This window comes from Melanotaenia boesemani, chromosome 3, assembly GCF_017639745.1.
Source record: "Melanotaenia boesemani isolate fMelBoe1 chromosome 3, fMelBoe1.pri, whole genome shotgun sequence".
NCBI classification, from domain to species: domain Eukaryota; kingdom Metazoa; phylum Chordata; class Actinopteri; order Atheriniformes; family Melanotaeniidae; genus Melanotaenia; species Melanotaenia boesemani.
In genome coordinates this window covers 19,464,130-19,479,699 of record NC_055684.1, presented here as the reverse complement: position 1 = coordinate 19,479,699, position 15,570 = coordinate 19,464,130, and the positions used below count along the sequence as shown (strand labels likewise).

General features: G+C 37.2%; 1 protein-coding gene across 1 annotated transcript in view; it reads right to left on the bottom strand.

Moving 5' to 3' along the window:
• The window catches only part of LOC121636957 (dynein heavy chain 8, axonemal-like), a 47,960-nt gene extending 41,127 nt beyond the window's left edge, over nucleotides 1-6,833 (bottom strand). Inside the window, exons 1-2 of the mRNA XM_041980824.1 lie at nucleotides 6,738-6,833; nucleotides 418-546 (exon numbers count right to left, since the gene is read on the bottom strand). Of these exons, the coding sequence (XP_041836758.1) occupies nucleotides 418-546; nucleotides 6,738-6,833 (225 nt within the window). The remainder of the gene's footprint in view (nucleotides 1-417; nucleotides 547-6,737) is intronic.
• Nucleotides 6,834-15,570: the final 8,737 nt, after the last annotated feature.

Below are 15,570 nucleotides of genomic sequence, written 5' to 3'. Positions count from 1 at the left end.
TAACACTCACCATATGGTAATGTAAGAAAAAGAGATTCTCTGCCAGGAAAAATAAATAATCTTGAACTTAAAAAAGAAAACATTTAACCAAGATCTAGAATGCAAAAACCCACAATAATGTACTGTGAATCAACACCAAAAGGTTTTATCTTCATAAAACCTCTTTTGTGAAAGAAGTGACTTATGCATTTGACTTCTGACTTGAGTAGGTTAAATATTTCTTCTTTTAATAATTATTTTAAATTTCAGTCTTCATGTAAAGGCAATTTGTTCTTTTAAGATCCATTTTCAAACTGCTAACATGTAACATGCACAATGATATTTAGGAAATTTTTTTATAGAAAAAATAAAACACATAGTCCATCCAGCTCATAAAAATTAAGAAAATAAAAAAGCAAGCATTTAGGAAGAACTTACAGATGGTGAATCTAAAATAAATTCCTCTACTTCTGTTGGTGTCAGAGACAGCCTGTCAGCCAGCATATCAAATATGTATTTGTGTGCAGGGGTGAACAGTTTATTCCGCTCCTTTCTTGCCTGCTTATACTAAAAAATAAAAGAGCTGTAAATAGTAATACCTGTCTTTCTTTCAAGTAATAGAGCTGTATGTTAGTGAATGGACAAAATTAGACAAAGCTGATTTAACTTTATATGCCTACAGTTTAAGAAAACAGATAACTTGCCTGAGAGCCAGACTTGTTTGCCTTTGGATTCTGTGTGTCCATCATCACAGCACTTGTATCACCCCCCTTCACTGCAGGAAAAACTCAGCTGCTCTTAATATTTCTGTATCAAATCAGAAAACACAATTAGCCACTGATTTTGGAGTTTTGTGTACAGCCCCAGTGCAAAAAGGTCCCAAACAGAACGCAATAATTTGCAAATTATTCACAATAGAACAGGAAAATGTAGGATTTTAGCTGGTGGTTTGCTGCTGTTAGTTTGTCAAAGGTCTGGACTGTGGGCAGGCCAATTCAGCATGTGGCATAATGTTTCTTTAAAACTTATATAGATTTCTCAGCATCGTGCAAAGGGACTATCTCATTAGGGTTTTACTTTATAACATTTGGATACTGAATTTTGAACTGAATACTGCTAAACAGCCAGGCTGTCTAGTTCCTGAAATGAAAATGGACAAAGATTGCTAACGACGGCTAAATCCAAAAAAAGGGAAAAATAAATAAATAACGCTAGGATGCTGTATAAAATGTAAATGTAAAGAACGCAAAAACAACTACTTCTTGTTTCTGTACTAAGGTATTTACTACCACTCGACATCCTATATCAGCCAGAGAGATGTGGGGGGTGGGGGGTTAATAATTTACAGGGGAATGCAATATTCAAAATTAACTTGGTGAGAACCACAAGGAAGAGTTTTGTGTCTGTATATGTGGGGTTAAATTGTGGAATGGGCTGCGGGACGAACACAGGCAATATCCAAGTATACATTCATTTAAATCATCGTATAAGAACATGGTCATCCAAAAGTATAAAAATGAGGGGCTGCGATTTTCATTGGTCATATTATTATTATATTGTTACTACTGTTGTTGTTATTATTATTATTGTTTTGAGGCAGTTAATGGTGTGTAGCTAAGACTCTTTTCTTTTCCTTTCTTTTGCATATTCCTTTGATTTCGTTTTGTTTTGTGTGTGTTTTGTTCAAACATATAAAACTTTCAAACAAAACAAAACAAAAATCGTTCCGACTGAATACTTTCCAGACCTAACCCTAAAATCCTGTATCATGCAATATGAAAACCTTTTGCTAGTAACAGCACAGCTATTTGTTTCCTTAGTTCTCAAATAGTTGCTCTTGTTTGAAGTCACACTTTTTTCCCTTTTATTTTATTTAAATAAATAAATAAATGCAGCTCCGAAAATAAAGAAAAAGAAGTGGCTTGTAGCATTTGCCGCGGTAGTTGCAGTCTGTCTACATGGACAGTTAGCTTGTTTATAAATCAGCGACATTCCGTTGCTGTAAGAGTTGCCGAGCACTGGCCACTTGATTTCGGCATCTCTAAAGATTTACAGATAAACGTATTCACATCAATTAGTTAAGAACTGAATTTTATTTTTCTGTCTATTAAAAATATACGGTAGCTTTACCGTTACCGTTAGCAAACTTGGTGCTCGACATTTTACTGGTAACTGACAAATCAGTAGAAGATTACTGTAGCTAACAATACTGTGCTCTTACCAAAACTGGGTCATGCGGTGAAATCTTTTATTGGGCACATCTGCGCCATTGCTCATTGTTAAGTTGGAAAAATAAATCAATAAAGCTAAATTCGCCGTCTTTATTGTTCCTCTGTATCCAGTTGTTGTTAACCGCCGCTGTTTCTAACGTTCACGTCACGTTAACCGTTAACGTCGGAACTCCGACGTCGGCCGTTGCCGCATTGAGAACGAATGACAGACATTCGACTGAGCCTGATACATGAGTAAACCTTACATAAACTTTTTTTTTAAGTTGTTAATAAATCCAAGCGCGCACTTTCATTTCAGTAGAGAGAAGAGTTGTGTATCAGAGATAGCGTCCTCTAGTGGACAGTGATGGGAATCATTTATTCAGTTAGGTAATAGCTAATGCTGTTGACGCATATAACTTTACCCAGAGCCCTCGATCTGACTTTACCAAGAGGCAACCTCCGCCTATAAAACTGTAAAGCCTATACGGAAGTGCAAAAAACAAAAACAAAAAATAAATAAATAAAATAAATGCAGTTCATCCCTCATCCGCTAGGGGCTGGCTCCAAATCACAGCAAAACCCCATAGATTCCCGTGTTAAAAAGACCACCTACACAGCAGAAATAAACATGTTTAAAGCCTGGTACAAAAATCCATTTTATGATTAATAGGTCAAGTTTACTTCATGACAACTGTGAGGGGAGTGAATTTTTTTTCTAACTCATCTGTTTGGATGTTATTTAATCTTGAAATTTGGCATAATTAGGGACGTGTCCTTTTGATATCCAATATCCGCGTTCAGCACAAACGCGGTTTTTAGCCGGTGTTCTGTCAGTTTAGCATACATTGTCAGATCAGCATACGCATAGTGCAAAATAACTGCATCTAACCCTAACCCTAACCTTAACCCTAACCCTAACCTTAACCCGCATGCGCATTAACGTAATGTATGCTACTCTGATGCGTATGCTAAACTGACAGAACACCGGCTAACAGTGCGCATTAGCTTTAGCCCAGCCTACTACATTAACCAGTTAGCTTACGTTAGATTCGAGTTGGCTCAGGTAGCTATCCACCCCCACGCTCACAGCCCCCCCTCTCAGCTCCGCCACTTTGCCCATTTTGGGATTTTCGGGGACTAACGACATGCGTGACACTACCAACATGCATACATAAATACATCTATATGTCTGTGGAGCCGACATCCAAGCAGCCTGGGATTAGTGTAGTTTATTTTTCAGTTAGTGATTTATTCCATTAAGTAACAAATATTAACATTTCATTCATCTACTATTCTGTTTCATTGTGGATATTTGTAAATGCAGATGAATTTAAAGTGCTGCTACGTCAACATAATTGAATATTTTAACAAAGTAACAAAATAATTATTTGTCAGAATAATTAGCTATTTAATTTTTAGCTATAACCTAATACTGTAGGCTCAACTCAGTTACTAACGCAGTTACTTTTTGGGAGAAGTAGCTAACTATGATCACTTTATTAAAGTAACATGTCCAACGCTGTTGATCAATCATACCAATCATGCCACAAATTAGCAAGTTAAACTTGTATAGTGCTACCTAACGGCTTGTCAGGGCACATATAAAGTTAACATTGATTGGACCGATTGCAAAAGACATGGAAGCTTTTCTTTGATTCATCTTAATGTTCAAGGCTTCAGCAGCTCAATGGACTGTCATGTTCGCCATCATGCAGCATCAAAATAAAGGTTACTTTGTGGTGTAAAAAAACAACCCCAAAAAAACAAAACAAAAACAAAAAAAACAAACAATAATAATAAAAAAATTAAATCTCAGCCTTTTATGAACTTTAGGTATGTTTAGAAGTAAAAAGCTTATCGTACTTGTAGGCCCATCTAATCTCCATTTAAGACCCTGTTTTCTAAGATCAGTCAGCATGTCTTTATTATCTCCATTTTTGAGCATTCTTCATAGACCACAAGCACTAAATCTGTAATGTGCATCCAGATGGATGTGACCCAGTGTGGTAATTAGAAGGACAGAAATGAATGCGATTTTTGGTGCAATTGTGTTCCCTGCAACATGAGGAGAGAGAATATTCATTTGTCTGCAAATACTGAATAATTTATTAGCTTATGACTAATCCAGGCTCCCCTGAGTTAATTATTTGCTCTTTCATTGCTCCCTTGATACCTTGCTTGAAGCATCAGTATACAGTCTAGTTCCAGTAATGTGGTTAATCCACTAACGAAATGTTGTGGGTTGCCAGCCAGGCAGAATAATGTATGAAATGTTAATGCAGAGGGAGCTCCGAATTCAAACACTGCCCCCCCCCCCCCCCTCTCTCTCTCTCTCTATATATATATATATATATATATATATTTATATATGTGTGTGTGTGTGTGTGTGTATGTGTGTGTGTGTGTGCACGTTGCACAATTTGTGGGTATAATCTGTCTTTCCTCTGTCTAAGATATACAGAAGAGTTTCTATAACAGCCCACTGGGTGTTGGCAGAGTTTGTCTTTGTGAATATGTTTTATTTCTGGTCTTCATGAGGCTTCTCAGGCTTTAAAAAAACAACATGAGAGAATTGCTTTGCCACAACATCCAGACGTTGATTGGCTAAGTAAATGAAGGTGTAAAAATATTAGGATATTGAAATTTTTAATGAAGTTATCCCCATAGAATATGGAAGTGGAAGATGTAGAGAAAATTAGAATACAATATAAAGCAAACAGATGTTCTTCTTATTGGATTTTCAACACTTCACGCTGTAAATTGAGAAAACGCTTGACTTTCAAAGCATATGTTCCAGGGTTACTATTAAACAGATTCTCAGTGACAGAAAATGTTGATTGGATAGTCCTTATGAGGGAGAAGTGGCTCTTTAGGGAACATCTAATTACCTCAATGCTGTCAGATTACTTGCATGGATTTTGCAATAGGACATTAATCACCATCAGAATCTTCTCTCTGTAATGTCAGACTAATTTTCCACTGGAGTCTTGATTTTCTCTTGAGTCTGTGAATGAACAGAGGTGACTAGAGCTGTGAAAGTAAAGACAGGATGTTTAAGACCCAAACAGTTTTGCCAAACAATTTCTTTATATTAAAGCTTCACTTCTCACTGGCAATGTATAGTCATATATTGAAAATGCTTCAAAAAGGTTCATCACAATTACTAGAACTTCTTAAATGAAGCGATGGCATTTAATGGCATTTCCTTCCTCGAGTAAAATATTAAATACATGCTAGATCTATTTTTCTTTGTTAGGTAAAAATAAGCTTATCATATTAGAAAAACAGACACCTATACAATCAAATACAAAATATAGTGGCAGAAGAAAAATCTGTATGAATGCTGATGTTTGTGTTTATGCCTGAAATGCTGAACTTTATTTAGACACGTGAGGCTGTTTTACTCTCAGTGGCCACAAAGTGTCACTATTGTCTAATAAATTTTAAGGCATACTAAACGTGAACGTGATATTAACTTTCAGGATATCCCAGTTATATTTCTAAAATGTTCATATGATAAGGGCTAAATCAATCATTTAAGATAAAGTCTAAAAATTAAATCCCTTTAACCCCCTGCCCCCAATTTCATGTTATTTGTTTCTTCAAAGGATAACAAATGAAATGCATTAACTGAAAACTTTTAAGTTATTCACAAAAACCCTTCAGGTTTCAGAATGCTACAAAGTTTGAATGTGTTATAACAGCATGCTAGGTTGTTTGCAGATGTTTTAGATTTTATAGTGGATTGGTAAAAGTGTACCATAGAAATTCTAGGGTAAATCCTAAGTTAGAATTTAACATGCAATCATGAATGAAGATGGGATCATATTTAGAAGAGTCACATAACTTAAGGCTAACAGGCAGTGTTAAACCGTCTAATGATGCAACTTTGTGCAAATATTTAAATAATGATGCAGGCCACACCTGACCCAGTTTTATTACTACTTTTATAAGTCCGGACACTTCATAAGTGGACACTTCCTTCCTTTTGGAATAATTATAGAACTAGTAGCATACATTCTTTTTCACTCTAAAGAGAAAAACAACGAGAAGAGAAACTCTTTAATGAAGTTACTTTTTAAATAAAAAAAAAAGTTTATCAGCAGCAATATGAGTCATTATCACATTTAAAGGGAAGTAACATACCAAAGGCAAACATTATGAAACTAAATGGGGCTCATAAAAGGCGTGGGTTGGATAAAAAAAAAGGGCATTGTCATTTTAAAGCCTGAGTCAGACAAGTCCTGCACAGACCGTTCTCCGTCATAAGCTCCAGTCTCACCCCTTTTTACTGATGTGTCTGCAACTCAGAACAAAACAACTTCAGATGTCTGTTACTGTGATGGTAAAATCCACACCTCACCACAAGTGTAGATCTACTTTAATTTTATTTGCAGCCCTGAGTCTAAATACCACACATTCCATTTCACATTAATTCACTACTAAATTACTTTAATTTTTCATACCTAACAATGTTAAACACATCTAGGCACTGTAAGATTAAATTGTGTTTTGTATTAATATTTATTTCTTTTTTTGAGTTACCTGCAGTTCAGCCTCTCCTTCATGCTGCAGCAAAGGCGGAGCCAAGGGCTGAGGATTCTGATTGGCTGCTGCCAGCTCCATTGGACTTGACCACATGCTGCGGTGTCATAGGGGTGTTTGGGGATTTATTTTGAGGTTTTGGTTGGTGCAATTTTTAGTAGCCATTGTGTTTCCCCTTTTTGTGTTGTACTCTTGGTTTAGCTCAACTTGTATTTAAGTTCACCTGTTTGATGGTTCAGGAGGTCAGTTTGTTTATGTTCATTCAGTTGTTTGCTTGCTTAAGTTCTACTTCGTTCTGATTTTGAGTCTAGTTATGTTTAGTTGGCCTCTTTTATCAGTTTGTTTAGTTGAATTTTTGGATTTTGTAAAACTTAGATTTTTGGGGTAAATAAAAAGACCCAGGTTTTTGAACAAAAACCTCCTGTGTCCTGCTGCCTTACTGCTTGGTCCCTGACAGTTACACAAGCTACATAGAAAAAAAATCATTAAGTCCAATGTAGTAAAGCAAACCAGCCAGACCCATGTGTCCTATATCCAGTTAGCTATGTTTGAACAGATGTTTTGGATACACTTCAAAGCAGGGGCATCAAACTCTGGTCCTCGGTTGTAAATCAGAGTATTTTTGAACAGGCACAAGTACAACAAAATTATTTTTAACATCTTTACCGTACAGTATTGAGAAAATATAAACAAATCTAGATGTATACTGATTTCTCCATTCAAACAAAGTTGGGATATAAATGATTACTGATGTTCTGTTAAACTACTGTATACCTTTGACTAATTCTGGGTCTATTCTTGCTAAATACAAGATTTCAGCTGTTCTGTGTTCATGTTTGATGTTTTCTGATTGTTTTCTGATTGTTTTCCTCATGATACACCATGCATTTTCAACAGGAGACAGACAAGAGCTGCAGGCAGGCCAGTTAAACACTCACAGAGCCTATGAAGTCACTGTGTAGTCAGTCATCCAGAATGTGGTCTGGCATTGTCCTGGGGGGAAAAAAAGACAAACAAACATTTTTTAGGAAAAAAACATCAACTTGATATTAACATAAGTCTACAAAATTCCCAAATACACCTCTGCATCAGTGGTACCTTCAGACATATCCAAGTCACTAATACCCAAGGCACTGACGCATCATCAAACAATCAGAGATACTGGGCCTACCCTGATGCTGTTTGGAACCAACGCACAGTCAATTATAAATATTGACAAAATCCTGGCATTTTTACCTTTATCCATTTCTTCACATCTGAATGCTGCTGATATTCTTTTTTTTTTTCAGATATGTATCTTACCTCAAGACTATGCAGGGGTCTGCTGACTTCTGATGAGAACCAAGAGCTCTCCAGTTTTAGCCTCTTGGTCCTTGTTTTCTCTCTCTCTCTCTTTCCCCCCTTTTTTTTTCTTCCATTTTTGGCATCCTGTTTAAAATTCTATTTCCATTTTTACAAGGCCAGACACCGTGCTTTAGGAATACTTTTTTCTTACCATCTAAAAAGGCCTTGAGAGTGCTTGCATTTCTTGTACTGGAACTTCAGTAAGAAAAAGTGTTAGTATTTGATTAGCATGCACTGTTTCTGCCTTTTAAAAAAAAGCTTTAAGACCCACTTCTAAACTTGCTTTTTCACTGCACTTTAGTGCACATGATTTAAAAAAGATAATATATTTGGACACAGATTGAATTATCATGATTTATCATTGCTATAGTCTCTACAGCAGAAAACATTGCTGTTAAAAACATAAGCAGTTCATGCAGTTCATGCAGGTTGTTCAGGTCATCACCTCGGTAACGCTGGGACAGAACTTAACTCTTTGAAGTTACATTTTAACCCACTTGGGGGAGCCATCAAGTTAGAGGTCTGGAAAGGGCTTTTCTTTTCTGGATCACATTTAGAATATTTATCTTGCTGTCTTCGAAAAGAGTATAAAAAGCCATAGTTCAATGAATTTATATAGAAACTTGAAATAAGTGGTTCAAGCAATCTTTGCTGAGTTCTGTCTGAAGCTGGAAATGTTGTCTTAGCTGCCATCATTCAGGCTGGAGAAAGGTGTTTAAAATAGCCTCCAGGAGCGAGGTTAATTGTTCACATGAAACAATGAAAATTCCTAAAGTCAAAGGCTGCATGCATTTGCTTTCGCCCTTGTCAGTCCTCTTGTGTTTGCTTTTATAATTTTCTTCAAAGACAGTCTAAACCACCACCTTACTGGGTTTTGGAACAGTTTTTCTGCATGAAAGGGCTTGGGAATGACGATAGAGAGGCCTCTGGCATCAAAGTTTGCTTATTAGTTCAAGTATTACTCAGTTTACTTCTCATTGTTTTGTGGCACTCCAATTTGTCCCACTGCTGTTTGAATAGCAAGGATGACTATTGTGAGGAAGGATATTTAGTCTGATTCAGCCCCAGCAGACATCCCCTCCCTGGTGCAGACAAACTTCACAAAAAGGTTTGGGGATTAAAAGCATCCTGTTCTTTGACCTCTGAGCTGGCCTCTTAGTCACAGTGTGCTTGTATTACAACTACGAATATTAACACCTGTTTAGAACAAGTGTTACATAATTCTTGCAAAACCAATTAGGAGCAAGAACATGAGGAAGACTAGATGAGACTAAAAGAATGACCTTTTGATTTTTCCTGATGCTGCTGGTCACATGCACATATTAATTAAGACACCTTTCCAGGTATCCTCCAAAAGATGAGCTTTTGTCTTGGGTATCTTTTTATAAACTGACAGCTTGTCCTTGTATGTATTTTCACACAAAAACATGGGGTTCCTTTAGGTGGCATTAGTGAAAACACTGAATTACAGCAGCTTAAAATATATCCGCCTTCCTGGGAGAAACTGAATGGCTGAATACATTGAACACACTCATTACTTCAATTTCCCCACACCCGATCAAAATAATAGGATTTTTGCCATTGACATGACGACATACTGGAAAGTGTGCACTGATGTGTGTGTCAAAGAACAAGGGTCTAGTGTTTTGTAGGGTTTTCACTGCCAACAAATTGCCTATCAGCTGTTTGTTCAGTAACTGCTTGTGCCTTTGTGTTACATTTTGGTTTGGATTTCCCACATTTTTTCTCTCAGCTGTTAGCAAATCATGACTGAAAAAGGAAAGCCATGTCTTCTCCAAGAGAGGCAATTAATTCGGATAAGGTTGAGGTTCTAATCTCTTAGATTCAGTACTCTGAACCGTTATTTGTCAGCAACAAATCTAATGCCCACTGCAGTATTCATAAGCAGCACTACTGCTTCCTGCTTGTTAAATACAAGCCAATCATATACAACTTTATTCCAAAATGATGCAGAACAAAGGTGTCTAACCCGTCATTGCTCCCATTCTTTTGGATGGAGGATTGAATGCTCATATAAAGTCCAGTGAAAACATCTCTATGAGTGAGTGTAAAGGCGGAGTTATGCAGGTCTTAACATACACTGCCTGGCCAAAAAAAAAAAAGAAAGTCACCAACAAAAATGAAGTCACACATATTTGCTGTGGTATTGTTTCAAGAAGCTTCTGCAATGTTACAAGTTTTATTTCCATCCAGTGTTGCATTGATTTTTCATCAATATCTGGTATTCAAGATCTGATATTGATGATAGTCCAATCACACCACAAAGCCTTCTCCAGCACATCCCAAACATTCTCAGTTGGGTTCAGGTCTGAACTCTGTTGACCAATCCATGGGTGAAAATGATGTCTCATCCTCCCTGAACCACTCTTTCACAATTTGACAATTTTTCACAATGAATACTGCCATTGTCATCTTGGAATATATCTGCGCCATCAGGGAAGAAAAAAATCCATTGATGGAATAACCTGCTCATTCAGCATATTCAGGTAGTCAGCTGACCTCATTCTTTGGGCACATAATGTTGCTGAACCAACTGCAGCAACCTCGGATCAAAGCACTGCCCCCACAGGCTTGTACAGTAGGTACTAGGCATCACTTCATCTGCCTCTCTTCTTACTTTAAATTTTTTTTTAAAACTTCTTCTGTCCAACATGATAGCAAGCAGAATGATGGTCTGGCTGCTGTGTTGTGCCAAACTTTTGGTAAAGGGGGGCTTTATGGGTATACTCTTGATGATCAGATTTTTTTTCTCAGTTTTATTTATTTGTTTTTTTAATTATGGAATTTATGTAATCTTGCTGGACCTGATTAGAGGGGACAGAAAAGGGAGAATAGGGAAAATAAGTAAGACAGAAAGTTGAAAAAAGAAAGAGGAGACAAAGACACAGCAAATAGAAGGCAACAACCCTTCAGTCTAAACTAACACCAGACAACCAAGTACTACATCTGTACAGAAGCACAACAATGTGCTATTTTATTTATTTTATTTTTTGTCTTATGGCAGCTGCTAAGGGTTCTATAAAAATAGTAAAAAGTGAGGGAGAAATTGGGCAGCCTTGCCTTCTTACTTTGATATCCCCATCATTCTGGAGCAGGGTAAATCTGGACTCATCCGACCATCCATCCATTATCTTGACCGCTTATTCCATTTCGGGTCGCGGGTGAGCTGGAGCCTATCCCAGCATTTTAACAGGTGAGAGGCAGGGTACACCCTGGACAGGTCACCAGTCTGTCGCAGGGCCAACACAGATAGAGACAAACAACCATGCACACACACACTCACTCACTCCTAGGGAGAATTTAGAGTGTCCAATTAACCTAACATGCATGTCTTTGGACGGTGGGAGGAAGCCGGAGAGCCCGGAGAGAACCCACGCATACACAGGGAGAACATGCAAACTCCACACAGAAAGGCCACCACCCCCAAGGTGCGAACCTCCCCCCAGCCGAGATTCGAACCAGCGACCTTCTTGCTGTGAGGCTGCGGTGCTAACCACCACGGTGCGGTGCTAACCACCACACCACCGTGCAGCCCTCATCCGACCACATAACCTTATTCCATTGCTCCAGAGTCCAATCTTTAGCAAATTGAAGCCTTTTTCTTTGGTTAGACTCACTGATTAGGGATTTCTTATGGCTAAGTCCCAATTCCTTGACTTCCATTTGCATTGTGCATTTGGAAATGCTTTCACTTTTACTATTAAACATAGCCCTAAGTGCTACTGTTGTTTTTCTTCAGTTTGACTTAATCAAATGTTTATATCATGGATGTCCAAAATTGGTCCTCGAGGTCTGTAGTCCTGCAGGTTTTGAATGTGTTCCTGCTCTAAGACACCTGACTCAAATTAAATTGATCCAACAACCCATGGAGATCTGCCTAATGAATCATTCATTTGAGTCAGGTGTTTCTGGGCTGGGAAACCTTAAAAGCATACAGGGGTGTGGCCTGCCAGGACCAGAGCTGGACACTTGTGGTTTAAGTGATATCTGCTCACAATCATGAAAGATTTTTTTCCAATCACATTTCTTTCTTGAAAACAATGGTTTTCCTACTATCCTTCCAATTTTTAAAAATGTGTTGGACACTTCTTAACCCAATTTTAGAAGTTTCTGCAATCCCCTTAGATGTTTTCTCTGCTTGATGCGTACCGACGACTTGACCCTTCTTCAACGGACTAACATGAGAAAACACATTTTCTTTATCAACAAAGTACTCAGGATAGGTTTATCTAAGACCCCCACCTTAAGCATTCTGGGTATAACAACAGAGAAAGTACAGTTATCAACCCGTCTTTCTTATGGTTTGGGTTTGCCCTTATGAGGGGTGTAGGACCATTCTCAAACACTGGAAATAAAAAAAAACATTATCCCATTTTATAAATGATTGAGGGAAATTAAATTTATACCTGGTGATGGAGAAAAAAAAATCAAACCTGAACTTGATGCTGCTTCATGATTGCAGTATGTAGTGAGATGAAGTGATCTAAGTAAATGTGAACCCTGGAAACCTCAAGAAACTTGAGGCTGGCTGTTTGGTTGCAGGATAATGCATTATTAAAACATTACCTTTCAAGAAGGATGGTCTGAACAGCCAGCTCATTCAGGACTACAGTGGTTTAGCCTCTTTCTGTGTCATGTGATATGACCAGTCACACACTGATGCTGTTTCTCTCTGGCTCATCCACCTGTCCATTGGTTGCTCGTTTTTTCTCTTCATGTTGCCACTTCTGGTTATTGATTCTGTAGCCACAGCTTATTTTTTTTCTTTTTTCCTCTCTTTCTTAATCCCTATTTTGTATTTTTGATAATTTCCTCTGGCATGACAAAGATGGTATAGTCCTGACTAAGTTAATTAATCATTAAAATAAAGTGTGAAAGGAAACCCACAGCAATTTATATGAGGAAATAATGTTTTGTACATTCAGTGCAGAGGACAGTTGTCTCTTTTTATCTAGCATTAAGCTGTCATTATAATCCAGTTTTAATGCATAATTTTTATGTTTCAAGATATATGATATTAATGATAATGCTGTTATCACTCTAATTACGCTGTGTTTAGTAAAAGCAATATAATTAAATTAACAGTAAATTAATGTAATCAAACATTATTTTTCTAAATCTGATCTAGGTTAACCAAAGATATTGATGCAAGAAGGCATTTAAAGGTAGAGCAGCTCATGTGGCACAACACTGTAGTTGTAGCACTAAACTAAACACCAGAGTAGTTGTGAGTAATTTTACCAGAATAACTTTGTTCTCAGTTTGCTAAAATCCAGCTAACTTTGATTCAATTAATCAATGATATTGTGACTTGTGTTAATGTTAGTATGGGATAATGTATGCATGTATGTATAACAACTTTTATACACTTTTAATTTTAATTTATTCTCTGTCCATAGCAGACGTGCATTGAGTCTCATCTACGTACTCTCATTCTTTCTGTCTGATTCACTCGTTACCAGGGTGCCACACTCCAACTTTTTTCACATGCTGCCTCTTCACAGATCACAAGCTTCTGTGGTCTAAACCCACAGACTCTCATACAGGAAATAGAAAATGTGTGCGTGCAAGTTGCCATGCTGCTCAAGCTCAGTGAGCTGCTGCAGACAGCTGTAATGCCCCACAAATGCATGTCTTAAAATACATGTACTAAGGCAGAAATGCCACATTTTCTGACTAATTATCTAAAGCTTGTTGGCCAAACCACAACATTATATCATGCATTATATTACTCTAGCCCTTACTTTAAACTTAAAAATAAGTTCATTCTAACCTTGACTCTAAAACAAAGTCTTAACCCTGAGAAATCCTCTATATACCTGTGGGGACAAGACTGCACACATTCACAGGACGTTCCAGTAAGTTGGTGAGTGATCAGATTTATGTATTTATTAGGCAGAAAAAAAATAACACACACACATTTCTATGGAAATAACACAAACACAAACCCACCCACACACATACAAAAAGAAAGCAGGAAACTATAGAAATTTTGTTTCAAAATAATCAATCAGGTCCTAGTTTTACAACAGAAGGGTATTAAAATGTTTTCGATCATATTTTAGTTTATTAAAACGAGAAAACAAATAAGTAAGTTAGTAACAAAGCAAATAAATGTGCTAGGGTCCTTATAAGTGGCATGTTTTCTGGTGTGTCATTTTCAATTTTTCAGATAACAACTTTTAGCTTGAAGGCTTTTTTTCCCCCCAAACTTTTATAATCATAGTTTTGCTCATGTGTTTGATCCTGTCTACACTTTTCTCAGTAATTAACTTGGTAAAGAAATATGATTGCTAGTATGGAAGTTGCTAGTATGTAAGGGTGAAAGTGAAAACTGAAGGGGGTAATTACCACCTGAATTAAACCCCTGACTGCTGTACTCAATCATGTTTAGACTTGCATGTTCAGGCATTGTCAGAAGGTGTAGAGAACAATTTTTGGAGAAGATTTAAGGGCTGAGGATTTAACATGATTTGATCAACTCAAATTTTGTTCATAACTTCTCTTCCCAGTTGGGCACTGATGGGCCTCTAACAGGCACGGTGATGCTGCTACAAGGAGACATACTTAATTATCATGATATGTCTGACTTATATGATATACTATGTATCTTTTGAAAACTGTATACTTTCACCATGAAAAGTGACCATTGTGGAAGTAAATTGTGCTTATTTGTGGATTTGATATGAAAAAGTTGCAGAATGCTTTTTGCAATCTATCCCTTGCTCTACATTAATGAGGGAAAATGGATTGGATATGAAAGGAGGGCATTGTTAGATTGCTTGTAAAACAAACAACAGAGGGATCTTTGCAAATTTTCCTATCAGCTTACAGGGCTGACATTTACAATTAAATTATCTTGGCTGTCAGGCTGTATTTGTGGACATGTATGTCCAGTGACGACCCTCTTATTTTGAACAGTAAAGTTGTCAACTGGAGACAGTAGTTAACTAACAAAAGGAGACTTCTCAGGAAGACTGCATACTTGCATGTCCTCCCTCTGGCTTCTTTCCCCTCTTACCTCATTTGGCTTTGGCTTCAGACCTCCGAGATGCTCCAGTGAATTTTCAGCAAACACTGCACAAGCACACTAATGCAATGTGACAATCTGTTTTTCCATTTTGCACGTTACGGAGGCAGCTGTGGGAGTGATATTTTTCTAATTGAACATAATGATGAAAAGAGCTGGGTTTACTATTTAAGATTAGAGTGAGCCCAACTTTACTTATCTTTTTTATGAGGGAAAGTGGGCTAGTTTTTTTTTTTTTTTTCTACTTTATGAGACTACACTGCTGTCAGTGACGGCTTAAGAGAAAAATCCATATTAAATTAGTGAGTTGCTGCTTTTTTTTGCCATTACTGTGATATCTACTAAACACTTTTTCCTTTTTAGAGGAATTTGATCTCTTTCTCATGCTGTGTTTAATGTATTGAAATAAGTGTCTCCAAAAAGCCAACCCCCGTGTTT